The sequence below is a fragment of the Daphnia carinata genome, chromosome 7, assembly GCF_022539665.2.
Source record: "Daphnia carinata strain CSIRO-1 chromosome 7, CSIRO_AGI_Dcar_HiC_V3, whole genome shotgun sequence".
Taxonomy (NCBI): domain Eukaryota; kingdom Metazoa; phylum Arthropoda; class Branchiopoda; order Diplostraca; family Daphniidae; genus Daphnia; species Daphnia carinata.
This window is the reverse complement of record NC_081337.1, coordinates 6,608,458-6,636,301: the sequence shown is the minus strand read 5'-3', so window position 1 is coordinate 6,636,301 and position 27,844 is coordinate 6,608,458. Positions and strand designations below refer to the sequence as shown.

The window sequence follows — 27,844 nt, the reverse complement described above, 5'->3', positions numbered from 1 at the left end:
GTCAGACTGCACAAAAGAATGGAGAAAAACACGCACACGAAATGCACGTGATTCTTCCCGAGAAGAAAAGCGCTTGATTCAAATCACCAACAAAACGGAGAAAAAAAAATGAACCGTGACGAAAAATCTAAAAGTAAAAACAGATTGGTCGATAATGCGGAGAAGAAACATTGATTGTACATCAAGGCTTCTTTGGAATTGGAAGGTATAAATAAAAAAAAAAAAGTGGGGTGGGTTATACATTAGACGATACTACGAGTGTTTATGCGTTCAAGCTGAAGGCGAGATTGCGCTTCGGTGTCACTCTCCTGCAAGGCGGACGAGGACACACAGAGACAACACACGAACATACAAACATAACAAACTATGGATATTGAAAGAGGGGGATAGAACGGGTGGAACAAAAAGAATAGACGGCGTACTGGTGGGGATCTCCACTCTTATTTAGTGCAACCAACGAGAAGGGGTGGGTGAACCAAAGTAAGACCGCCCCTTCGTTCTGCGTCGACTTGCACGGCTTGTGTTTGCGACTCTGCGTGAATAAAGCCGAGCTAGGGTAACATTGAAAACCCCAGTGCTGAGTCGTTGGGACCGCAGTCGGGCTCCGAGTAAGCCATCAGGTAACATCGCTCCGCCATCCAGCTAACACCGATCTTTACAACATATGCGTTTCCTGTCATTTGTTGCTATCACTCTAGATACGTTGATTGGCGTGCAGTAATCAAATGCAAGAGTTGGCAGAACAATAATTACACCAGTCGTTGGTGGTTGAAAAGTTTCAAGTTTTGTTTGGTTTTGTGTGTGTGCATATGGCAAATCGAAGTTTAATCTTCTTTGATTGTGGTTATTGTGTACTTGTTTTGAATGGTCGCTGTTCACCAAAGTTGGCACGGGCTGTACAGCCCTTTTCCATGGGCTGCATTTTTTATCGGGATCAATGACACGGCAGTTCGTGCATGAACAATGAACCTGCAAATAGACGTCTATTGCAATCACAGAGTTTCACGCCTACATTTGGATCTTCCGTCTTCAGTATTCGCGTTTTGAAGTATTGAGTGACATTCGGATTTTGCTATCTCATCGCTGGCTGTCCACCCACGTGTAGATAGAGCCGGGAATCCTGGAGTTTCCATGGTGTTGCATTCAGTAGACGGCATCGAAGATTTCACAGCCTCTCGAGTCGCTCATCGATCGAACTGCAACGCAAAGCCAATCGTTGCAAAAGTAAGAAACACAGTTTGCATAGTACATCACGAACATCAACATGGAACGACACTTGACATCTTCAATTGCCCTCAAGCCGAGAACTCGTTACTGGCAATGGTTTCTATTCGCTCTACTGGCACTCATGTGCCACACAGGTAAATTCAAATCACAGTAAACGCAATATCAACTTTGCGTAAAGTTATGCCACAAGAGAGGTCCCGACAGCACCATTTCAAGAAAGTTGGACAGTGGCCGAGCAAACTGATGTGTATAAAGAGAGCTTATTATTATATTTATTCTTCGATTCCCCATTCGTTTGGTGGGAAGTGTCTATTCCCGTAGTGTGGCCGACATATTAGGTCATACTTTTTCTACAAACGGGCCACGTCAAACACGATAACATCTATGCATTTCAGAAAATGTACGATATAGTTGGAATATAGCCTTTGAAAGGACACCATCGGATCCTATAATAGAATATCTATTTGCCGTAATGTATATAGGGAAAAAAGGAACGCTAATCGAAAAAAGTGAATGAAAAAATCGTCTATGATGACATTTGAAATTGTGTACCTCCAAGGAGTTCCATCCTTTCAAAATGAAAAACAAGTTCTTGAAGTGTCGTCCCGAATGTCAAAGCACTTGCAGATTCCCAGGCTCTTCTTCGCTTCTTACACATGTGTACGTATCTATATCTGTTGAAACGTCAGCCCATTTTGAGGTTCTGTAAAATAGTTTCTGCTCGAGGCCAATCTCAAGTTACCGACGCTTTGGCGCGTTCAACTTCAATCTCCCAGTCCATTTACGAAGCTGTCGAGGAAGTGCTGCCGGTTTTTGCTACCGAATTGGCCTCTTCGTTTTCTTTCTCCCTGTCAAAAGTCAATCTCCCTTTTTCTTTTCTTTTTTTTTTGCCTCCATAGAATTTATTCTTTTTATATAACGTTCGTTGTTGTTGCCGACTCGTTTTTTTTTTAAACCAAGGCGAACTACCGCCATGGCTAAACCCCATACGATTCCTTATTCCCAAAGTCCCTATAGCCATTGCCACACTCGTTCACTTCCTACACACATTGGCTCTCGACCGACCATATTGGCATTGTACGGCACACAAGAGGATTCTTCTTTTCTCAAAGTCCAATGGAAACATCTTTATCAAAAGGATATAAATACATACAGTATATTTTCTGTAAATAAGCTGATCCGATAATAATACGTAGAGTCAATCGTTTCCTTTCTGTGCCAGCTACAAAATTGCATACCTTGTTCCCTTCGCTGCCTTGATTTCGTTCGTGAATGGGTGTGCAAAGATTTTCGGAGAGCTTTAATATCTGCTTTAGACAAGACGGACACTATCAGTACTGGCAATACCCATTTTGAATAAATTAGTAAATTGTCGCAAGACGAACATGTCCACTCCGTGCAGTGACGGATGCTACCAAGACGGGAGGTAATGTAAGTGACCAATCAGCCAGTCACGAACAATTCGGATGAAACTGCTATGCGGGGGGGATGAGAGAGACAGATTAGACTGGTATGCAATCAGATTAGAACAACAATATCAATAAACAAGTAACTGCGGTGGAGCCACTGGCTCTTCCATTGTCAATAATAAGATAATGGCGTCAAGGGGTCTCACCCGAAAAGCGGAATACAAAATAATGTGAAGGGGAAAAAAGATATACATTGGGCTTCGTTTCTTTCTTTGTTTGTTAAAGCCGATATGTTGTCTGCAACCTTTCAAGTTTTCGCGGACGTTTGAATACGAAAAGGCGCAACGATACGACAGTGATCCTAGTTTGTTTTCTCTTAAAAGAAGCAATCTATTTTTGAATAGGTTTAGATACTCTCGTCGAGCAGCCTATTTCTTCTAAAAATGTTCGTTTTTTTCTTGCTTAGTCTTGGCGTCTGGCCTGTCACCGAAATGCACAAAAAAAAAAAAAACTGGACATAAAACCTTTGTGCTTTCTGTCTTAATATATTTGTTTTTTCTATTTCTTTTTTTTTTTTTTGTTTAAGGCGTATTTGCTATTTGTCTTTTCGCATATATTATGCCAGCTGAATAACTTGGTTTTCTTCTCCTCGGGAACAACCAGTGGGTGAACTGGCATCGCGTGTGTGCACAATAACAGAGAGAGCTAGGGGGTGTGACAGAATTCAGTAGAATGCCTATGTTTACGTAATGGACGGGCAGAATCCACACCTCCCGTTTTGCCGTTTGCTTCTTGAATTGTCTATCGGATTTCTTTACCTTGTGACCCGTGAACCGACTCAATTTACTACAGCAGCAACTGACAATGGCTGTATACTCCAACAACGACTTGAATCAGATGGATGGCCAACGTTCTAGTCCCTTATTCGTTTTTGCAATTCGGCTGAAGCAAGGAACAAAGCAGAAGCGCGTCGCTAGGGCGAAAATAATGTGATTGATGGAGCCAGTAATTCCTCTTTGCACTCTTAAATATTGAGAAAGCACTTTCTTCATCAACTCGTTTTTGTTGTAGCCTTGCGAAGTAGTTAAATGCCATCCATCACAATCAGGAAGATGGGTGGAGTCTCCGTTCTGCGTGAAATAATTTTCAAACGCAGCGAAAAAGCCAATGCTGACTTTGAAAATGCGAATGAAAGCGGTGAAGGTCAGAAAACAAAACAAAACAACAACAGCAATCATATAGTGCTAGCATATAATTATGTCACAGTTTTCCTAGTCTGTATTCTTATAGGATAATAGTTTGCGTGCATTCTACGCGTTAGCACGTCCCATTCTCAACATTTTACAGCCGTATAGATCACAAGCGTAGCATCCCGAATTTGCACGCCTGACATATGGAAAACTAGTGGCATTTCGGGCTGATTTCGTAACGTTTTCTAGTATCATTTTAAGAAGAAAAAAAAAATGGGGGAAGCGGACACAAACAAATCTTTTAGTTCAGTTACACAATACGATAATGGATAGCGTGCAGGTGAAACGTTAATCCTCTCCGTTCAGGCCGCTTTTAAGAACGGTTGATGATTCTTTTCAGCAATATCAGAGCTTTAACAGCGTGGGGGGGGGGGGGGGAGGGATCCTTATACAAGGGCTTCTCTTGGTCGCTCGTGAACACAGATTCATCCCCAGGTCCCCCTTTATTCGACAAAAACACACTAGATCCTCTATAGGATATACGCAAACTCGGTAAAAAAAAGTAAGCTATTCGTGCGGACGGAAGGCCCTCGGTCGAAAACTCGAGGGGTAACAAATGTCTGATAGCAATCTTGATTAGTGGCTGACTACATCTAGCAAGTCCCCCTCGAAAAAAATAAATATTTGATAAAACTAATGTTCTACTATTCTATATAGCCTCCCGTATTCATCTTCGTTCCTTATAGTTTTTATTTGCTGAATGTCACATTTCTAGAAAACAAAAAAAAAACAGAAGAGGAGCTTTAGACTTCATCAACTTATTTTTTGGCACTATTCGAACATCTTTCCAGTTATACTGTTTTCATCTATCGTTTTCGTCCCGCTGCCTCGGATTTCCTGTTTTTCTGTTTATTCGGAGATTTTTCAAGTCTTTGTCTTTCGGTGGTATATCCCTGTCGTCTTCCTTTGACTGCGCAAGCATAAAAACCCAAAAGAGATTTTGACTCTTCTCCAGCATTCAGAAGTAGCTATCCGCTTTCTTTCTATACGTGCAAACGATGATGGATGGTGACGTGCATGACGATCGGGAGCCAAAAATGTTCACGGTAGAAACTGGTGGCTTTGCCGACTAGTCACTTGAGTAAGCCATTCACTTTGGCCATTTTCTTTTCAAACTTTTTTTGCGATGATCATCGACTGAATTACCCACGTCTTGTTCCTTCCCTTTGTTTTGTTTTCCATATTTTTCTTCCCCAACAACCGTCGAGCAAAATATACTGAAAGAAAAGAACCAAGAATAAAAAAAAAAAACAGTAACCAAGACCACGAAAAAAGTTGGCAACAAAAGCGATACGGAAATACGCCGAAAAAGGGGGAAAAGCTTTTAGCAATTGATTCCTCATATTATTTGGATTTTCTTTTTTCCTTTTCAGCTTTGACGGATTTTGACGATGAATACGTGATGTGTTTACATGCGAGGTAAACGAAAAGAAACGTAACGACGTGAGTGTGTACAGTCACAAGATCTGTTGCGTTTCGACCGAATTGAAACGAAAACGCAGTTGGACGCAACAATATGCTCTTTCCACCCACCATTTGCGTTTGTTGTGCTAAACAAAACAAACCGTTGCTAACGTCAGGAGAAAAAAATGATTGAAATCGAATCGAAGTTTCTGGTAATATTTCGTTTCTTTCTTTTTCGATCTGTGTGCAAGTTTTGTTGACAAGCTGTCGCTGCGGCAATTTGCCAGGCTGGCGGAGATCGTCCATAAAACGAAAACACAGAAAGAAAGGGGAAAAAAAAACATGCGAAGAGGGAAAATAAAAATTTAGAGGCGTTTTATGGATCTGCTATTCTATTTTCACGGACGTGCAACTCTTCACCCGCCACCGACTGGTTGATGAAAGGCTGAAGAGAAAAAAGAGAAGACGAACGCAGACCGTCATGGATGTTTAATGGAGTGAGGAAATGGAAAGTATAGAAAGAAGCAGCATCGCTTGTGTCTTATACTCACAATGTGCCGTATAAAAATCCATCTCATGCGCCAGTCGCGAGATATAACCGATCCCGGTCGTGAGAGCTTTCCACCCTTTTCCCCCTGTCGCTGTTATTGTCTTCTTATTTTTCCTCGCGTTGTTTTTTGTTTCTCACTCGACGGGCTTCCATATACTGTATGTAAGATTGTTCTGCTGAAATTTCAGACATAAAAAAAAAAACAAAAAAAAACAAACAAAAGTAGTGGGATGAGTGAGAAGCAGACAAGAGAAATGTTCGTCAATCATTTTAAATGATGCGAACGTATCCGAAAGCAAACAGTGAATCCAAAATTACGACGCGATGATAACATCTGAAGAAATCTTGCGAAAAATAAAGATAACTATGATACATGCCTCTTCTTCTCACGGAGGTTTGCATATTCAACAAAGCGTACGTGCGAATTCGCTCGATTTAACAATTCGCCGTATATGCTTTTGGAAGACAAGCAGGCCGTCTAATTCAGCCAACATTCTACACGGTGGATAAACCTCGCCCATCAATCGATATGATGGATCTCTTATTGAACCCAATCGATCTATAGATTCATCTCCTTTTTTTTCTGTCAAACGCAAGAATATCGGAAAACCCGAAGCTTGACTTTGAACTTTCTTGGCTTCTTGCGTCGCGCGTTGTTGAAAGATCACTAGGTCCAGCTTTTGTGTCACTCCAGTAAGAAACAGGAAGAGAGTTCTTCGAGATTTAAATCTCTTTGACCTTTTTCTTTTTGAGGGGGAAATGCTTTACATCAACTTTGTTGTTGACGTGCGTCCACCAAAGTTTCATCATAAAACACATGTCGGCTTTAAAAAGTATACCCCTCGTGAAGATTAAATGTAACAAAACATTAGGAAGTTGACTGAATGTGGAACTTAATCTACGAGTTGCACCTTCCGTTTTGTTGTGAAGGGATGAAAAATATATCGAACTACGAAGTCAGGAGGTACGGTACTTTTTTCGAGAGACACATCTGGTTGTGGATGTTTGTAAGCGAAAACGAGAATGACAAACGCTATAGACGAGCAATCTCGTTTTGCACTCGGATTGGTTTGATTTGACGACCCTATTTCTTTTTTTTTTTACAAGTAGATATATTGCAGACACGAGCCAAAATGTTCTTCCATCGAGAAAAATATGGAATTCAGAGAATATATAGCCTTCTTCTGCAAAAAGGAAATGAAACATGGCTACATTGTATAACGACCCATCGGCAACTGAATGGCGAAAAGGACTTTTTTTTTTATTAGAAGTTTAGTTTTTATTTTATTTTCATTCTCCGCTCTCTTTTAGTCAAAGTGGTGTTGCTCGTTACAAACGTTTTTAGGGATTTGGTATCCGGGCACTGTTTATCAGGGCGTCATTTTTTTATTACAGCAGTGGGAGTGAGGAATCAATTGATATTCGTTGAAGTGTTTGCTACGCGAAATAAGAGATCCAGATCTATTGTCTTGTCAGTAAAAACCAGTTCAAATATGGATGTGTTACATTTGATCCACAACGAAAAAGAAAGTTCTAATTGTGGAGCTCTACAGTACAACCTCCTTTACGTCATTTCAAATCATCCATTTTATACGTTCGTTTAGATATCCGTTTATTAGTGTCCTAAATTCACGAGTTCAACATCCTGACGGTGAGGGCCGTCATCCAAAGTTGTCCGTTTGAGAGTTCATTTAAGTTGCATAACATATTTTTATGTCGCTATGTCCATCATAAACTGACTTTTCAAAGTATGGCGTTGACGTAAATGTATTTTTTTTTCGAGAACGTGAAAGAAACATCTGAAGCAGACGTTGGATTTTTCTCGTCCTAGATGTTTCTTATTCAATCATCGAGAGAGGGAAGTCCATATGAGTCCACTAATAAAAAAGTTTTGCCATTCTGTAAAGCCCGAGACTGTCACGACAGGCTGAGGGGCTTGTCCCAACATGCACATAAAATAAATAAATAGAAAGACAGAAAAAAAAAGAATCCTGATGATTCCTCGGATTGTGCGAACATTCAGGAACTTTCTCATTTCCGTTATAATAAGGGCAAGTCACGCAAAACATTTGGGCGATTTCAGGATCAAAGTGTGTCTCATCTAGGCGACCTGCAATCTTGCCATTGCTGTACGCTTATAAAACTTTGCAAGCTGGCATGTCATCAATCGGACCCAAAAATTTGTGTGAGGTGGAACTGTTGGATTACGACGCTACACCAATCCTGAGAAAAAAAAATAGAAACGCGACTAAAATGAAAGCCGACTTCTTCTATTTCTTTTTTTTTTTTTTTTTGCAAGTCTTGACATGCTAGATTGGCGAAATGAGCAATGTAATATGCGCAGCAGTAAAACGGAAAATCAACTCTTGGCACACGAAACGTGCGTCCTAATGTAATGTGCTACAATAACGAACCACCAGTTGATGAAATTGAACACTAGTCGCAGTACTAATGGCTGCTGTTTCGCCTGGAATTTATACTTAAGTATATAAACACAATGTAAGTGCCGTAGCAACAGAGAATTGCCATGAAAAAGAGTTGACAAGAAACCAATCTCTTATAGAAGCTATTGTGTCCGCCTCCTTGCCGTGAACTGCACATGAAGCTTAATCGCAATTTGAACACTTTAATCGACAAAGCTTTTTATTTTCATGGAAATGATGTCGATTTGTCGGAAGAGGGAAAGTCGATTTTTTTTATGTTACGTAAATTTTATGGATCAAATGAAGTGCTTTTCATTTGCATGCTTTTGGGGAATATTTCCAATCTTCTTAGTAAGTCTCGAGCAAATTGGACATTAATTTCCTTTTTCTTGGCTATAGAAATAATGAGGAGAGCATTTTCAAATGATTCGAATGTAGGCTTCAAATCTTGATTGATCTCAACTTGAAAGTGCAACTGAAGCTTCGATCAAATCCTATAATTTCCCTTTTACACGAATACTTAATTGCGAACTTATTTTTGACAGGAAAAACTAAAGCTCTGACTTCTTTTACTGCCGTCCTTTAATTTTTTCTTTTTATTCTCTACCATCGAGGACACTTTCTCGGGAACGAAAGGTGACCGGATACCCAAAACTGTAACCGTAAAAAAAAAGTATTGATCAAACCAATCACAATTTTTTTGACAAAAAATATTTAATGTAGAAAAGCCAACGGGAAAAAAGAAATCATTCAAAAGTTGATGGTCATTTTGCAACTCAATTGTGCATCAGCTTCACGGAAGGCTATATCGATCGGAGTTTTTTACTTCTCGTACAGTTCAACACTGAGATCGTTATGCGAGCTGCGATAGTTCAGCTCGCACTTCAATCGCTCAGTTGAGATGAACTTTAGAGGGCATCTGCGTGCACGCTAGGCACAACTTGCTGTTCCAATCCGTCTCGCGTTTTAGATCGATATAACGCATTAGCCCAATATAGGTGGCCGGAGTTTAAAAAATATCCGCCATTATGGTCTACATTTCCCTTCTGTTGGGACATTGTCCTTTCATTAACCAGATAAAGCTTCCCTTCGTCCCCTAGCAAAGTGGCAAAACGATAACGAAAAATCACAAAACCATCATTAAATCATTTGGGTCTCTATGAGTGGGTCTTTTCCTCGCCAAATTTAAGGACCATGTAAACACAGTAAACCCATTTTACATTTTTCTGTTCCATTTTTCAGTAATAAAAAAAGAAAATTACGGTAAATTTTATTGGGGTAGGACAAACCTTCGTGCAAGTTAAGCTGCAAAAATGAATACGTGGTTCATTCTGCCTTTTGATTTATAGTTCGCAGATAAAAAAAGATTTCCTCGAACCTACACCTTTAGGCACTTTGTTACCTTCCGTTGCCTTTATTTTGAACCTGTATTCTTTTTATTATTGTTTTTTTTTTTTAACATCGAGTCCGCTCGTGCGTGTGCTAAGCTTCTGGCGTGGCAGCGATGCGTGCAGTCGCGCGTCGTCGTAGTCATCATCGCGAAAGCCTCGCTCGTCCATCATGGCCGTTGTCTTCTTCCATATCTTCAACCATCCCCAATAAAAGTCGTGCTTTTTTTTCTCCTTGCTTTGTCGTCTTTTGTTGTATTCACATCCATCTAACAGCAAACGATCTCCAGAGAGAATGTATATAGCAAAACTGGCGAAAGCGACTTTAGTAGTTGCTATTCATTTCTTTTTATTTGTTTCTTTTTTTTTTTGTTTGTTTGTTTTTGTGTCGGTGTTGGCGTCTTGCTTTTTACATTGCCGACTGTTTTGGTGTCATCATCGGTACTAAATCAGTTTCTGAGCGCGGAAATGTGAAGACCTTGCACTTCCCTATCTTGGGCGAAAGGAAATGCATCACGCTGAACGTGCGATATTGCTTTTCTTCGCGATACTAGACATTTACTTCTTCTTTCTTTCGCTGTTGAGAGAGACGATTGTCAAAGCGAATTGAAGCCATTATCGTAGATCGTTGAGAGTGTCGCTCCAAACGTGCGATATATAATAATAATAATAATAATAACAACAATAAAAGAAAGAAGAAGAAAAATTCGGCACCAGAGATTCGTTATTGTATCTCTTCTTTTCATTAAAAGAAAACGCGAACGAAACTGAGCGAATGAAACGAGAATCGTCCAAGCATCTTGCCGTATCATTCTCTTCGAGACGTTATTTTTAAATACTTTATTTTACTTTTGTGCGTTGCCTAGGGATGTGCGCCTCTTGTTCTTCTCCTGCCTCATAAACTCTTTTTTATGTATATTGTATATACGTCGATGAGAGATATACCGCTTGGTTCTATTGTGGACTCAAACACGACAAAGGGGGAGCGAATCGGTCAGCCATGAAATGACCGAGCCCACTTCGAAGACTTAATGGTTTCCCCTACAGATTACAGAGATAGATAGATGTATACAGTAGACGGTTTTGGAATAATGAATCGAGAAAAAAAAGGGATCCACCACACCCGCAGAGGGGCGGCATATCAAGTCTTTTGTGTTATCAGTTTTAATGATGGCTGTCGTTGGTATGACGATTCACGTTATACATTCAGAGGGGAGACTATGGCCTATCGTCTCTATTACAGCACCAGAACACAACGAGTTTGATATCTTTGATTGCTCGTTAATCAAGAATCGTGGGACGAAAAGCCGAAAGTTTAATGTCTACTTGTACATATACAGACGTTCTACATTCCCAATTGCGTTTTGATTAGTGGCGCAGAGACAATGGCAGTGGTCTGAGATGCCAAAATATGACCGCATCCAACAGCACTCTTCTTTCATTTTTTCACGTGAGGAGGTAAAATCGACGTCGTTGAAAGCCGTACAAATGAGTTCACGGACTAGTACGGCCTATTTTCAAAACTAGCTCGGGGAAAAGGGAAAGTAAGACGAAGGGGAGTTTCAAGTTTGTCACGTTTTCAACCATTTGAAACGATAGATGGAGGAAGCCAGTTTGTTAGCATCACGCAGTTCGCTATACACGCCCCCATAGCAACGACCGTCATGACGCTCATAACACACTGCGCGTTCAGCCTAAGTCTAATACAATAACCGTAAAAAAATTAAAAACCTTTTATGCAGAGAGCTGGTATACTTTTTCCAACCAATAATCTTGTTTACGGAAAATTAGCTTTAGTTTTCTTGAATGCGGGACGATCCATAATGCACGATGGTTTCCTTCTAGAAGGTCCTTATATTAATTTAAAATATTACTCTAAAGCAAACTGAGGAAGTTCGACGACCAGATTAAGTAAATGCACTAAAAAGCTGATGGCATTGCAGATGAGGTGCCACTGCGAGCTAAAAGGCGTGGGCAAGAATCGGTCGGCTTGTTTTTCATGTGCCCAGGAAGAACAAGCACATAGAAAACCTTGGGCTGCATAACAACAAGAGCATCGTTTTGGAATTTTCTCTTTTCTTTCATAAGTGGAACACAGGCAATGGCTACATCGTTCCAACATAAAATTTATAATATCGATCCCTTCTACTCATGTTTGAATGTTTTTTTTTTTGTTGTTGTGTAGTTTTTAGTTTTTTGTGTGTGTGTTGCTGAGCAGCCGTTCATCTCATTATCGAACGATTCTTCGCTTGCCTGCCCACAATGACATGATTGTGTTATCAGTTCAATCAGGCTCTTGTGTTATCTCGGGTTTGCTCTTTCTTTGTCTCTCAAACGACAATGATGCTCATTTGCTATAGAAAACAAAAAAAAAATCGAAGAAAAAAGAAAAAAAACTAATCTCTAGTGAGATGCAATCAGGACCAGAATGGATCGCATCCGTATGGGTCGATTATATGAATGCGTAGGCGGCAGTGTGGGCTCAGACGAGAATTAGATCTGAAGTTACTATTTTAATGTGTGTCTTCGAGTCACACACTTGTCGGGATTTGACGCTTACTGGATCGATGAGATTGTAAAATAACCCATTTCCGCCATAATATCTTCGACGAAATTTGAGTCGTTTTTTTCTTCAATCTAAAATCCGTTTGAATTTCAAACTGTGCTTCGTTAATTCGTGTTGCTGCATGCACGCGTTTTTATACCTTACGTCCAATTGGAAGGGGTCTCTCATTGCATAATAGCCTGTAAGTACCCAACTGGACTGAAACTGGCTATTATGACGCTGCGTATATACATAACAACGAACTACAAGGCAGGTGGTGATTAGAATTAGCGGGAGCTTTGAACGCTTCGCTGATCCTCGAGACTTGGATTTCAACGGATGTTTTTTGACCGCTTAGCGCATTTGTTTTTAAACCTCTTTTCTCGACGGAAGAACAGTTAGGGCACTGAAATCGATACACAAGTTTTTCTTTATTGATTGAAAATCCTATCGTTCGACTTCGTGTCGCTCGCTAGTGTAATGTCAGTGCGTAAAATGTATAAGCTTTATAACACCGTGATTGACGATGTTTTATTTTTCCCTCGAAAAAGAGTATAGACTGTTGTGTTCCGTTATGCCGTAGCGAACTAACTTCCGGTGGGTGGCAAATGAGTGATGGCGTTGGATTACTCGTCTGACGTGTGCCCATAGAGACCCGGCAGCAATGGGCTGGTTGGCTTGAGTGTTGTATATCGTTATACGGTCGTTTGACTACTTCTTTTTTTTTTGGCTGATTTTGTTTATTTTGAAATATCAGACGAGGCACGCCTAGAGATTCTTGCTAATTACAATTTACTTCGTAATGCGAATCCAAGTCAATTTGCTGTCACAACGATGGATGGATTGCCTTGGCTCGGCTCGCTGCGGCAAAATAAATCTACGCGGCACTACGACGCCGTCAACGCCGTCACGTCAGCCCAATCTCGACGCCATCCATCTTCTCTGCACATATCCAACGAAAGAAATCGATCGATTGCTTTTGCGTTTTGGATGCCTCCCTACTTTGCCAAGTGCCCAGTTAGAAAACGCGTTATAGGCCAGTCCTTGTACTTTATCCTCTAGCCATTAAATGTACAGTACGCGTCCGTTCCCTCCTATTTCCAAATGGATAAGACAAGTGTTGTTCTATTGGACATCAACAGGTTGGTCCTTTTAGGCACCCGCTTTTTTTTTTTGTAAAATTGGCCTATATTGAAATTCTTCATTTGTTTGACCACCAGATCAAAGCCAAAACCGTTGTCAATTGGGTCTCGTACGCTATACCCGTTCGTCTTAACTTGAGTGAACAAACATACGACCATCCAACTTCAAGACAACGAGTCCCTTTTTGAACATAGGCCGTCTTAACTGGTAGGATGAAGAGAAATGATTGCATGACGACCTCTTTTATCTGTTTGTTTTCGGCCTAGGATCTTTAGGCAGAGGACGGTACGCTCGTCAAATCAGCTTGGAAATGTTTGTTCGTAATGACGGGATGCTGTGCAGCTTTGAATTTCAATGAAATTTAGCAGTTATCAAATAATTCATTTGGTTTAATTGATAACTGACCAGTTTTGGAGAGATTGATTTAGCTACCTATTTACCTCCTGGCTGAAGCCATTCATCCTGTTCTTTACCTTTTTTTTCCACTGTGGCTTTTCCCGTATTCTTATCTTCAACATTTTGTTAAGTCGGATGAAGTGGGAGGTCTTTCTATTCTGGAGCGGAGGTCGTGTCACGCGAGTCACGCTCCATGCATTTGACGGCATATCTCCTCCTTCGCATATCCCGACAAGTATAAAGAAACTGAAGTGCAAGGGTTACGGACTTAACGGAAATCTAGCGACTATGTAAATTTCAATATCTCCTTTTTATTCCTTCCCAACGCTATTCCTGTCGTGTCCTCTTCCTGAAAAAAACCTCTCTCACGAAAAACATGGAGGGGGAAAAAAACACGATCTTTCTTTCTCCCCTGTTTTTACATATGGATATAAGAATTCTATGCTGTTTACGATGCATACTCAGCAATCGCTAATTCACTGCAGCCCCAAATAAAGTTAGAAAGGGATGTTTTCTCTCTCTCAGCGGGTGTCAACTTTTTCTTTCCCCTTTCCGGAACAAAACAAAAAAGAAAAAGGTTGACAAAATAAAGTCCTTTCCAACAGCTGGTGTGTTACTCACGATGTGTAAGCCCTGGAATATTTTTTTTACTCAATGTCCGAGGACGTGTACGTTCACGATTGAATGCCATAGGATGGCCTGTCATAATGATAGCCAAATAGAAGCTTCACGAAGGTCCAATGCCAATGGCGTGCTGTTCTTGCAACCCGCTGTGGTTTGCACGGGCTGTAACGAATGGATACATACGTATAGCATTTCAAATACCCTCACACATGTTCATGCACACTCTGGCACACACCTATACATACAAGTTGGGGATATTGTTTTGGTTTGGATTTTTTTTCCTGCGTGAAAGTTTGCGACCAGCACACAGACGGAGGATTTCATCCAGTTGTGCGCACACGTATACAAGTAAAAAGCGAATACAACAGGGACAAAGTTGGGGCGTGGATTTGCTGCCATGACCGGTATTGTCTATATAGCCACCCAAACTTTGAGATTTTCTATTTATGGCTGCCGGTAACAAGGAATTCCTCGAGATTCAATATGCATATTGTCGAAAATAATAGAAAGCACAAGCATAAAAGTTTTCTTGTACAAAAAACATTAGGTTAGATAGTTTTTTTTTTTCAAAATGAGGATTTTCACAGGAATAGGATCGAAAGTGAAGTTAATGAAAGTTTCAAGCTGTGTCGTTGCCTACAGTTGTTGCCGTCGAATTTTGTGACATGTTCGTCGAATTTAGACGAATTTTCGGCAAACTACTGCTGGAATCATTGCCTACACGATCCAGTTCGATTATATGTACCTGTTAATATACTGTAAATGTAACCAAACTCCAAGAAACATGCGCGTGAGCTAGGAAGACTTTGATAGGAAAAGTTTTGCCGTGTAGCTTTTTGGAAATTCTCCTTTGTTTTTTGTTTTTTTTCAGATATAAAAAAAAAAATGTCCCATCTTTACGTAAGAGAAAAAAAAGAAAGGAGGTTCGGATTACGGACGGTTTGAGCATCATAGAGGAAACACCGTCGACAAATAATCAGCTTATCGTGTATGCCAACACTCTTTGAGAAAACTGCTCAGGATGATGTCGGCATAAGTCGCATCTACATAATGAAGTTCCACTGGGAAAACGGCGGCAGGCAGAGCAAGTGGTGGAGCGTGGCAGTGCCTCCCGACAAACACTTTTAAGGCTTCATCTTTACTTTGACAACATGCAAAAGATGAGGATGATGATAAAGCTCTTGTTTGTGACGCGCTGTATAGCTAACGCTGAGAGCTTTTGCCTTCATGCCGCTTTTCACTACAGAGAACCTAAATATAAACATCCCATTTTTGCTTGACAAATAATCAACACAAAAGAATGCGTTCCAACATTGTGTCACGTTCGACAAAGTCACGCATTTTCTTTTCAGTGGGGGAAAAAAGTTTTTGTTGTTCGTATTCACGAGCGCATCCGCCTGACAAAAACACATTAGCGAGATGGAACCTTTCGTAATAGCGATGATGACATACGAAATAAAAAATAAAAATATATTCGCTGTCATTGTCAGGTAGCCTCGATTCTTGAGATTCTACGCAAAACACAAGAGGCAGAAACATAGAACAACCAACATGTTTACCGAAGCCTGTGCGTAACACGTTCGTGTTAGGCCAAGTTTCCGTTTGTCGGTCCCAAAACGTAGCGGGTGAAGACCCATGGGGAGTGAAAAGACAAGCTCAAATAACTCCCGAGTCACCTGCGGCTGACACGTAAAACATTCTAAATGTCTTCTTAGTCCAAAATTGTATTTCTTTTCCCATTCGCATTTTTTTTTTTATCTGATAGTCAAACTAAAAATACCCTAAATGGGCACAATGCGGATGAGTGTCACTTTACGATTTTAAGAAATGTCTTTTCTCTCGAATGCAATCGTATCTTCAGGAAAGGGTGCCCGTACAGAAGGGAAATGTGACGTGGAACAAAAAAAAAAAAAAAAGGTTCTATTTCTATTTTTTGGCGTTAATAGTTCAGTGTTGGGGCGTTACGCAGCAGTTCGCCATAACTTGATAAGTAACGGACCGCCTGTTCGTTTTGCTGCCGAGGGGAGGGCGGAGCACTGAACTGTTCCGTCGGATACTATATATATATACAAGCGTAATATTCTTTTTTTTTTTGATGCCATTATTATGCGGAAACTTTCCAGTGCTCGCAACTTGCCCATTTGCGCGCAAAAGGAAGGGTAAAAGAAGAAGAACACTGTGAAAAAAAAACAAAAAAGTATATACTGGCACATCTCGCAGTGCCAGTTAGGCTTGCAGCCGTTCTAGTAGTAATCACACCGACGTAGGCTGAATGTGTAAAAATGAAAAAAAAACATTTTGGCTCACAGTTTTGCCGGCCACTTTCAAAACTTGCATTGCTGTATCGAACAAACTCAAGTCACACAGTAGCTGGTGACTCCTTTTCCTGTAAGTAATGCATACTTCGGCAAATGCGCTTCGAGGCAAATATGTAGAACACCTCCTCCGAAAGTTTCGAATTTTCGCCGTACACGTGGATGAAAAAAAGAGGCAAGAAGGTAAAAAAAAAAAAAAAAAAAATATGACTGCACCTTTGTCTCAGACATCCCAGAGGAGGAGCTAAAGATTAAAATTGTGGGTATCCTAAAGAAAGGGAACAAAAAACAAACAGAGCTAACGCAATTGATTGGTTCGCCTTCGACCAAATAAGAAACAAACGCGAACGTTTGCGGTTTAATTCATTTAATCAAGTATAGTGGTCGAAGCAATAGCCATGCAGTTAAAGACGGCCGAAAGTAAAACAAAACAAAATAAAAAAATAAAAAAAGGTATATAGCACATAAAGATCTTTTTTTTTTTTTTTTTTAAACTCTTTGCTCCCGTTGCTTATCGATCTGCGGCAAAGTGCTTAGTGTTTCCGCACGCAGGCCAATGGTCGTGGCTTTGGCGGCGGACCGAGATGAACTTTGGGAAGCTCGTCCTCTTGTTGATCGACTCCGTTTCAAAAGACGACGACGGGAAGCGAGTGGATGGGGAGAGTAGAAAATGCTGGAAGTTCGATGATTACGACCTATAATTCAACACAAACACATAAGCTATGGATTTCTCGTATTTATTTATTTTTTATGTCTTCGAAAAAAAAATATATATATACCAAGAAAAACGAAGCGAAACGCGGCTGTCTCGGGTTAGTAATCGTGAATTGAGGCGTTGCCATCCATTGAATTCTTCAACATCAACAACAACACAAAAATCCTAGTCTCGAAAGAAAAGCCGACTGGCGTCTTTGCGCCGCATTTTATATATGTGGCGCGGTTTGGACGTCTTTGTGCCTTTTATTTGTCTATCTTTTCACACCAGTAGGATGGACCTCTTGGGGTCGATGAAAGTGACTGTTTATAAGACACGGCGGATCAATACAGTGGCATCGTTACCCGCCGTCCACCGTGTACACGCACACGGCGTTCAGAGGCTTTTGAGAGGTGTGGGGCTTTGCCTTAATCAGCCGGCCGTGACGGACGACGAACAATATTATCTTCTGGGTATAGTCCCACAAGAGTGGCAAAAAAGGACGACAGAGCGAGAGGAAAATGACGTCCACATTTTTTTGTATGTCTGAAAAAGAAAATCAAATGAAAGAGAACTTTAGGTTTTTTTTGGATCGAATCAAAGAGAGATGAAACTTGACGTCCGAAAACGTAAAAAAGTGAAAGACATGATAAAAGGATTTGCACAGACTTGATGAGATTGTTTTGTCTCCCTCTATTCGATGGCGTTAAAGGACCTGCGGACGTTCTCCTGTAACGACCCCGGAAAGGACGACCAATTAACAGAGAAATGCTGCCAATTTTGAAGCTAACAGCAACCGTGAGAATCAGTGGGAAGTCAGAATTCGTTAGATCTTTCACAATTTTTTTGTTTGAAAACTTTGGGCTTATTCCGTTTTCTTTTTTTTTTTCTTTCCCATTTCTGAGAATTGCCTCGGCTAAATTTTTCCCGGATATTGTCAATGCAAAGGTCAACACGAATGCCAGTCTCGCGACTAGTAAAAATTACACGACCATGTATACGTGTTCCCTTTAATGCGCTTACGACACAACTTTACCTATTCGTTTTCTTTTTTATTTATTTCTTTTTCTTCTCCACCAGTTTTCTTTCTAAATAATTGGACAAAGGAAATCTTTGAAGAGCAACACAGTAGTCACTGGCTTAGATAAAAACTCAATCCGATTTGAAAATCGGTTTAGATCGTCCATTCCACCGACATGATTTCACTTCAGCTCCTCTGTTAGTCGTTTTTCTTTTTCAAAAACTGTCGTTTTTTTTTTTTTTTTTTTTACTCTAGTCTGACATAAGCAATGCTGTGTCTATATTTATAGGTTACTCACTTGTTTACACATACAGTATAATATATACATATACGCTAGTACGGCTGTCGCTTTTCCTGTAGACTCGAACACAAAAGCGCAAGCGGCCGTGAATACACGCCATGAGCCGCTTGTCTCTAAACCATTTCATCACCACTCAAGAGTTTCTTTTCGTTTGTCTTTGTTTTTATTTCTCTTTCCTTTCGGGGGGGGGGCTTATCCTACCGCCGTGGGGATGACGCAGGTCGGTGCAACGAGGTGAGCCAAGTTGGGTCTGCTCCTTCCGAATGGGCTGTCGCCGAATCGAGTTCCTCTAGCTCAGCAACAACGTACGTGGCCGACGCCGATTTCGACGTGATGCCGACGGAAGTTCGTGTGGCGGCCGGCACCACGGCCTATCTCAGCTGTCGGCCGCGCAGCTTACGGAATAAAACGGTAATTGTGTTTTGATGTACTGCACTATTACGAACACCGGCCGAATTCGGGTCAATGGACTCGATAGGATCCATTTTTAGTTTACATTGTGTCTATGACTGCCTTCGATGGGTGTGTATTTTGTTTTTTTTTGGCTTGTGTACGAAAACGCACGCTAAAATATGGGACGTGACAAGAATGAAGATTGAACGGAAAATGATGAGACAACCTACTACATCGCCGTGTCTACAACCAGCTAGTCCTTCCTCCCTTTTCTTTCTTGTAGCTCATTGTTCATAAGATTCGCTGCTTTCTTTCTCCATTGGGGCGGGGTATATTCATCATATCTATCGTTTAATATAAAAGAAATAAAAAAAAAAAAAGGAACAAACGGGGAGTAGAAGGTTTCCCAGTCGAATACAAGAATAGGATAAAAAAAAAAAGGGAAAGATGAAAACGCATATAGGACGATATGGCAGGAACTATAGAACGATGGTTCACATCCGGAAAAAAAAAAGACATTCGACTCGCGTATCTAGGTCTGCTGACGTCTGTACATTGACATTTCAGCCATCGATTGCATCTAATGAACGTTAGCTTTTTTTTTCTTTTTTTGCTTCATCCTCTATGGATGTGCAATTTCTTCCAAGATTGTTGATTGTAGCGAAGAAAAGGGGGAAGGAAACGCGCGAAGGAAGCACAGACTAAATGCAGGGTATAGATATAGTACCAATAACCTATTACTTCCGCCTGGGCGTTGTCTGATCCGCTGCGACAATGTCGTTCTTTCCTCCCCTTCCGAACTCGCAGCCGCCACCGACGATTGTAAATCAGATCAAAAGATCGTTATCGGTGAAACCATTCTTAGGTCCTATTGTTAGCTTAGAAAATTGGTAGTTAATAATTATTTTTGAAACCCCATCAACATGCCATTTGAACACCATCACTCCAGTGGTCTGTGCAGGTGTCGTGGGTGCGCCATCGGGACCTGCACATCCTCAGCGTCGGCAGGTCCGTCTACACGAAAGACGGGCGCTTCTCCGTTTATCATCAACGTCACACGGGAGAATGGACGCTCCAACTGCGATCTGTCCAACTCAAAGACTCGGGACTTTACGAGTGTCAGATCGGAACTCAACCGACTAGAAGCTACTTCGTCCACCTGCAAGTTGTCGGTAAGTTCTAATTGATCGAATTCGATTTGGATCAACTGTTGTCAAACGTTTTATCGACGTTTTTGTCGCGTACATTTCGTTCCCGTGATTTTTCGTATGAACACAATTGAAGAACGGGAAGCCGGAAGACGTTTAACAGGCAAATAGGAGGAAAACATTTATTCAGCCGACGTGGATGCCTTACGGCGTTGTTCCGGGACAAGTTTTCCTCCGCGGTGTTATTGCCCTATTCCTCAGAACGAATCGTACAATCGTGTACTTCTATTTGGGTCTCGGTCCGCTTTGTCTCCTGCACCCATGGACGTTGAACGATTGCAGATTTATCTGTACAAGAAAAGACTGCGAGTCTGTTCTGGGATTCATCAACGAGATGAATGGTCTTTTCTTTTTCTCTCTCTCTGTCTGTGCTGCCTCTTCCTATTTTTCCCAGGAAATCTATATTCTGAATGCGTTGCACAGACACATGGAAGCCTTAGTTTTGGGGCTTGGACTAGATCCGTTCGTCTTTTGCGTGTCTAGTCCCCCTATCCGCTTTTCGATTCCGTTCGTTTTTCTTTCCTTTTTTTTTTTTTTTCCTATTTCGTTCCCACTCTTCCCCCTTTTTTCTCGATTATTTCTTTCTTTACTTTTGTGACGAGGTTCCAGCATTTTTTTTTTCTTCCCTTTCTTTCATCAAACCACCCGCTGTCTACTGGACTCGTACGGGACTCACGGAAACGAATCACGTCTGACTGGCCGACAGCCGGAAGAATCGAGAAACGTGATCAAGAACTTTTCTTTGTGTTCCATTCCAGATATTTTATTCTTTGTGTTTTATTTTATTTTTTTATTTTTCATTTCGTGGGATGGGGTAATTGGGCGGCAGTGGTAGGGCGAAACGGAGTAGGAACGGGGCAGATGTTCACTTCTTTGGATTCCATTTTCCAAGCACGCGATGAAGGCACATACGTGTAAATTCTACCGTGTAGTAGGCACACACATCACTTGTGTGCAAGAAACTGTAGTGGTTTCGAAGAGCCGGCAAGCTCGCATCTGGAACACGTTCCTAGTAGTTGGAAAAGAGAGCAAGAAAAAATATGCCAAAAAGAAAAAAAAAAAAAAGAAGGAGAATTTCCTATATACCTATTTCTTGACATTCGCCCTCTATGATGCTCCTTTTACATTTGCGCAAAAGAAAATGGATCTCTGTCGAATACTAAGTAGGTCTAGGTTTCCCTGATGCTGGGACTTTTTCTTTTTCTTTCTACATTTCCGTATCGATTTAGATCGGCATCGTCACTCTATACAATACGTCTATACACTTCTGTTGGTGATGCTTCCGTTCCAATCCAGCATCTCCTCTCGTCTAAAAAAAAAATGCTTTTATTTCCAATCTTTTCTCCCTTTCCTTTTTTTTTTTTTACACACACGCCGCGTGTGTTAGCAAGCCCCTTTTGTGCTGTTTCCCAGGCGACTAGTGGTCGCATGGGTGCCGCATTGTCGCGCAGTTATCGGTGACATGGCTGTCACATTCGGCACATTTATAAGTAGATGAATCCATCCGGCTTGACACTTACTTCGGCACTTCCCCGTCTCTTTTCTTTCTGTAACGCAGTGACGTAAAAGAAACTAGCAAAGCGAACTGCTATTCATTCCAACTGGCCTGTTCGTGACACAACGAAATTTAGCATAGTCCGTTTGCAAAATCCTGGATTTGCAAGGGAACGAACGCGCAAGGCAGAAAGGAAGTAATCGTGTGGAATAATCCCATCTGAATTCATTACTATCCTTTAAGCTGCAACGCTGACGAAAAGGAACGGCGTTGGCGAAAGGAAGAAAAAAGAAAAGGGAAAGCAGAGAAAATTCAATTATCTCGTCCAGTCGGTGTCAATTTCGATGATCGTTCATCATGCATATGAGGGGTGGTCAGTGATATTGCCAACCCCGGCGAAACGGATGCCCTTCCCACGCTTCTTATTCTTCCCCGTTATCGTATATCGTGCATTCTAGCTGCTTGCCAATTATGAATATTGAGTGAATTTAAAAGAAACATGTACGTATACCAATTCATTATGCGAAGCCTTAAAAGCAAGTGTTTCTAACCTTACGTTTTGTTAAAGTAATGAGCGACTCTTATTTCTCGCTAGTTGCAGAATGTTCAACACCGAAGTTTCTGTAACTGCTTTCGCATGAATAATTTAGCCGTGAGTGCGAGTCGCTATGCAAATTGTTTATTCTCTTGAAAAAAAGGAAAGAAAGAGGAATGTCGAATAGCTTCTAGCTTTTTAGTAGCGAAGGGTGGAGCGAGTGAGTTCAACAACTTGAAAAGGCTCTGCACGTGCTGAAGAAAAAAGAAAAATCGAATTGCGGACGCAGGGCAGTATAATCCTTTGGAGTTAGGAAACCACTTGGTTAACCCGATTCCGGACGAGGGAGTTCCACCCGTCGGCTTTTGAACTGATGTCCGCTTGACAAGCGTTTTCTCTGAAGGCGATCGACTTCAGTCGTCGTTTGACTATTGCGCGTCCGCCAGGGTGTTCGAGTAACAAGAGCCAACGAATAAAAAGACAATCAAATCGAGATTTTTCTAGAAGACATAAATATCTCAAAAAGAAAATAAATGGATAACGCGATCGGGTTGGATCGTTTCTCTACACCGAGGAATGCGATCTGATTTTCCTTCGGCTACTCGAGTTCGTGGGACGTGCCGTAGTTTATACGAGAAAACGTTTTGGGAAATGGTAGTGAGCGGGAGAAGGTTTTAACAATTTGTGAATAAAAAAACAAAATAAATTTGATGTGCAGAAACGTCCGTTTCCCTACAGAATTGGCGTAAAGCAGTTTTTTCTAATTTGATAGCCGAGGAGGCAATCTTTAAGATTTCGTAATCAATCTGTGCTAGTTCGATATTGATCGCCATTGCCAGGTGTAAAACATTTTCTGTTTCGCTTCAATTTCCACAACTTTCTCGAGTTACTTTTTACACGCCCCGTCTGATCCATTGCCTATGAGCCATTTTTTGTTGCGTGTGTCTGTCTGTTTGCGTTTTCATTCTTCGTAAAGGAAGAAGCAAAAGGAGCCCGAGTTTGAGGCCACCATTCGCAAAGATCAAACCGCCATTTTTTTCCCCTAGGAAAATGGGCGAAAATTACAGGCCTCTTTATGCACGGCCAAACTTGATGAAGATCGTGTTGTAATACTTTCATTCCCCCGTGTGGCCAACCGTTGCACCAAACATGTCAAGAAAAACTCTTTCTCCCTTCTGGTTTTTTTTTATGTTAAAGAAAACTCATTTTGCTGATTGAAAAATAAATAAAGAAAAGTCTTAAAAAAAATAGATTTTCTTCTTTAGTGTGCGAATGGAGTGTTCCTTCTCTTATTTCCAGCCGCGTGTTGCGTTGCCTATTGAAAAGTCCCGTCGAGTTTGATGTCGCCCCGCATTTGATGAGGGCCTTTATTGAACGACTAGGATAAAAAAAAAAAAAAGAAGAGGAGAAAAGTAAATTCACAAGCGATGCGTTTGGGTTATAGGTGAAAATGACGACGTCAAAACGGAAGGCGAACATCCGACAGCGACGGTAGTGTGAATGCGTCAATTGAAAGCATTTTTTTTTTCCTATTTCTCACTCTCTCGCTCACTCGTGTTAGCAGCTTTCAACTGAAAAGTATATGACACAAGGGCTGATGACATTAGCGCTCGGCGTTCATCTTCACAGAATGAATGGCGACAGCAGCAGCTCGACCTATCGGGTTGCTGTCAACAACCGCGTCTTGATTCAATGAAGTTATGCACAGGGCGCGTCTAATGCACTTGCCGTTGACAGCCAAACGGCAAACTCTTGGCGCGCAGTTCGAAAGGGTAGTTACTTCAAATGTCATCCAAACTCGTTGTCTCGCTCACCAGCTGCCACGTAAATCAAGGCGAAAAGTATTGATCAATATTTCACGACTGGCTGTCCGAGAATCGACCGTGCGGGGGGAGGGGGGGTGGGGGTGGTTCGCTTATTAAAAATAAAGAAATGTCCGCCAAGCTTTGCGGCGTTCGGGCCGAATGAAAATCAGATCTTATTAATCCCGGGTCGTGTGTGGTCGGTGGAAATCAACTACGCACGATAACTCTTCTGCATTACCGGCAACGGTTTGCAATTGACTTGCCAAGAAGAACCTCATCCGGAAGGTGTATGTACTACAGATATTGAATCAAAATTTGCGTCCAACTTCTCCTACAGTTATATATTCCATTAAAGCTTGAAGTACAAGTCTTCATCTTTTCAATCCGTGGGGCTTTTACATTGTTTATTTGTTCTTTTTTTTTATTATTTATTTCTGCGTCCAGCACACGATCATGCGGCTTTTTATTTTGTGCTTCCTATTTCTCTAGGATACTTATTTAAATCCGAAATAAGTTCTACGAGACGTTGTTCTCGTGTACTCGGTTGTTTTTTAAGCAATTCTAGATTTCTCTCGGCAATGTCGTGGTTAACCAAAGGAAAATTGTTTTGTCGAAACGGTGTCCTTACGAGAAAAAAAAAAGAATTCGACATTCATGGTTGTGGGTTTAATGATTTTTTATCGTGTACATTTCGCAGAACCGACGACCTCCATCTTTGGCGGACCGGACATGCACGTCCACGAGGGAAGCCCCGTCAACCTCTCCTGTTTGGTGTCGCAAGCCGTCGGACAGCCGGAATTCTTCTTTTGGTACCACAACGGACAGGTAAGCATATTTCGTTTGTTGTTAAATCCAGTTTGATAAGGACGAAGGTTTCTTGCACCAAATTCTTCTTCTTATTCATTGGATTTGTAATCCACTTACGTTTCCGCCATCCACCGTAAATTTGTATCCATTCAATTATTTTGGTGTTCCGTTCGGCAGACTTTCTGCTTTCGATGATTTTTTTAGCCAAAACCTTCGTGCCTTAATTCTTTTTTGTTTGACTCTGTCGGAGAATTGCGTTGCAAAAGGTCCCCTTTCCTGCATCGTTCTGTTTGCGTTTTTAATGAAGCCACCTGGCTTTATCGATCGGCCAATCTCTTGCCGTCGTGTGTTTGTCAAGACACCGTGCCAACCAGGACTTCTCCCCGTCATCCTACTTCTTTCAGGTTATCGTAGACACGTCGTGGCACTTCAAGTTTCGAAAGATAGTCCTGATGGCAATCCGTTCTTGTCGGCTGTGACTCATCCAGTCATTTCTTTAGATCTACTTTGCCCCATTCCACGTTCGCTGTATACAATGTGGCACTTTTCTTTGTTCCCCCCTTATGTTTCTTAATAGTTTGATATTCTGTTGGACTATTAGGATCTCATGAGTTTCCTGCCCTTGCCCTTTTTCATTCGAGTCGACCGTTTTGGACCCCCCGCTGATTGTGTTTTTGCACTTGCTAATTGACTCGGGGGAGGCAAATGAATCAAATGAACAAAAGCAAGGAGGAAAGAGAGACTGCGACATGTATAGTGGGGAAACTGCCATGATGAATGACACGACTCACTTTCCTGCTTTGCTCATAATTCTTCTTCTTTTTTTTTCTTTGCCATCTCTCTCTCCATGTTCCTCTTCCGTAAGAGTTTAATTACTCCCAAAGATCCAATGGAGGATGATGGGGAGAAAAACGGGACGGTTAGAAGGGAGAAGGGAGATGTCACGGGAGGTGATGGATCGTTCCAAAGTGCACTGGAAAACATGGGAAGGGGGTGGAACAAAAGACGAGAAGGAAACAAAAACCAAAACAGAAAGAAAATTCAAAACAAACTGAAGTCAGGGCGCCCTCCGCTTTTGTTTACCCGCACAGAGAGGATGGAATAGATCGTGAACATCTAATACGGTTTTTCCAGAACATGCCAACAACAAAAAACGTGTAAAGTCGTAAAATAGAAGTTCGGTGAAACTGAAAGGGAGCGACGATGACGGTGAGTTTATCACGTCCTACAGTTATCGAAAGGCGCCATCCGCCCGGTCGTTTATTTTAGGGATTGCGAGGGTTTGTTAATCTATTTCTTATTTATTCTACGGTGTAGTTCATAAGAAAATATTGCAAAAGAGGAAAAGGATCGTTGGATATTTGAGTAAACAAATCGTTAAAAAAAAAAAAAAAAAAAAAAAAAAAAAAAAAAGTCGGCAGATTCTCGCGTTTCAATCGTTAGCTGTTACCTGTTCTCTATTCTTTTTTTTTTTCGATTACAACTACATGTTGTATCGTACCCTGAATTTTATTAGATTTAGCGTATTGTTCGCGCTCCTCGATGCCGTTAAACGAAGCTTATTAACGCTGCACAATTTGCGATAACGACTCAAATAGTTAAGTTCCTCGGTTTTTACCCTTTTTTCAGTTTACGTAACGTCACACGTTCGACTAAAAAAAAGTATGGGGGATAAACTTTGTTTCGTATCCGTGCAGCTATGTGACGGTGCCGTTGTTGATCGAACAATCGAGCGGAATAACATGGATAGAATCTATAGATTCCATTGGAGATGCAACAGCCACGTACGCCTGTCATCAATCGATATCCAACTACCAAAATCGCAGACGAGAGAAAAGGAGGCAGATTATAACAGTAGTAGCAATATATAACACACAAAAAAAGGGGAATCCTGTAATTATTGGGAAATCATAGAAGAGATAAAAGGCGAAAAGGGACTACAGAGAATGAAAAGACTTTGTCAATTCACCGTAGCTATTCGCATCGATTGTGCAAGAATCCAATAGAAATTCCTGCTAATTGAACTGTTATGTTTTTTTTTCATATACGGTACCATTGTACGTTAGTGGACAATAGCAAATGACTGAAATACTGTATGCCCTTTTACAATGTTATATTGTTGAATTATTTCGGCGACCAGGTCATGGAGTTTGGCGGCGACCGGACTGAGAAGCGCCAGTACTTTCCCGAAACGGACGTCACTGTTAGTTCGCTCCTGATCAAAGCCGCCCACGTCAGCGATTCTGGCAATTATACTTGCCAACCGGCTCACTGCCCACCAGTTTCCGCCAAAGTTTACATCCTCAAAGGTGAGTTTGGCCTTAATCTATCTGTTTGATTTAATATTCGATTTGCACACATAGGGGAGAACTTAAGAGCTTTTGCATTTTTCATTGTACGTAAGTACCTTGTTCAATAATAACGCTAACTCCCTATTGATTGCTTTGGTACCATTGGCTGCATAGCTTATGCCTACGTGAATTGATTGGTCACTTATATAATCTTGAACATCAGTTCAGCATACCATTTTTAAATTCATAAACAACATAAGAGATACATGAGCCTTTATATATCACAAAACGTTTGGTTAGAAAATGTCCTGATACCATGGTTTACGTTTTTTTTTCACACTCATTTTTCTGTTTGTCTTTAGGTGAACAGCCGGCTGCCATGCAGCGAAGCGGTAGCGCATTGATGATGAACGCAGCCGGTTATTGGTGGAGACTGTCGCTCGTTGCCGCTGCTATGTGTTATTCGTCGTACTCTGTGGGTTTGCTAACTTTGCCGATGTCTGTATTTCTATTTGTATCCTTGACGAGTGTACCCAATTTTGGATAACAACCACGAAATCCAACAACTCCTTTACAACCTTCTTTCCCATCCTTAAGAAAAATTTAAAAAAATTAAATAA

At 41.2% G+C, this 27,844-nt stretch overlaps 2 protein-coding genes across 3 annotated transcripts in view; one reads left to right on the top strand and one right to left on the bottom strand.

Annotated features, from left to right (window-relative positions):
- The window catches only part of LOC130692118 (eyes absent homolog 2-like), a 120,010-nt gene extending 93,579 nt beyond the window's left edge, over window positions 1-26,431 (bottom strand). The window contains exon 1 of the mRNA XM_059496313.1: window positions 26,418-26,431. The gene's annotated coding sequence lies outside the window, so the exon portion shown is untranslated. The remainder of the gene's footprint in view (window positions 1-26,417) is intronic.
- On the top strand, window positions 571-27,844 carry LOC130701358 (zwei Ig domain protein zig-8-like). 2 transcript variants are annotated; one of them, XM_059496317.1, is made up of 6 exons: window positions 571-1,361; window positions 18,911-19,101; window positions 20,045-20,255; window positions 24,824-24,951; window positions 27,074-27,242; window positions 27,587-27,844. In XM_059496317.1, the coding sequence occupies exons 1-6, from the start codon at window positions 1,265-1,267 to the stop codon at window positions 27,769-27,771; spliced, it is 981 nt and encodes a 326-aa protein (XP_059352300.1). In that variant the 5' UTR covers window positions 571-1,264; the 3' UTR covers window positions 27,772-27,844. The 2 variants fall into 2 exon arrangements, with proteins under 2 accessions (XP_059352300.1, XP_057379327.1); XM_057523344.2 differs by having other exon boundaries at window positions 572-1,361; window positions 20,033-20,255.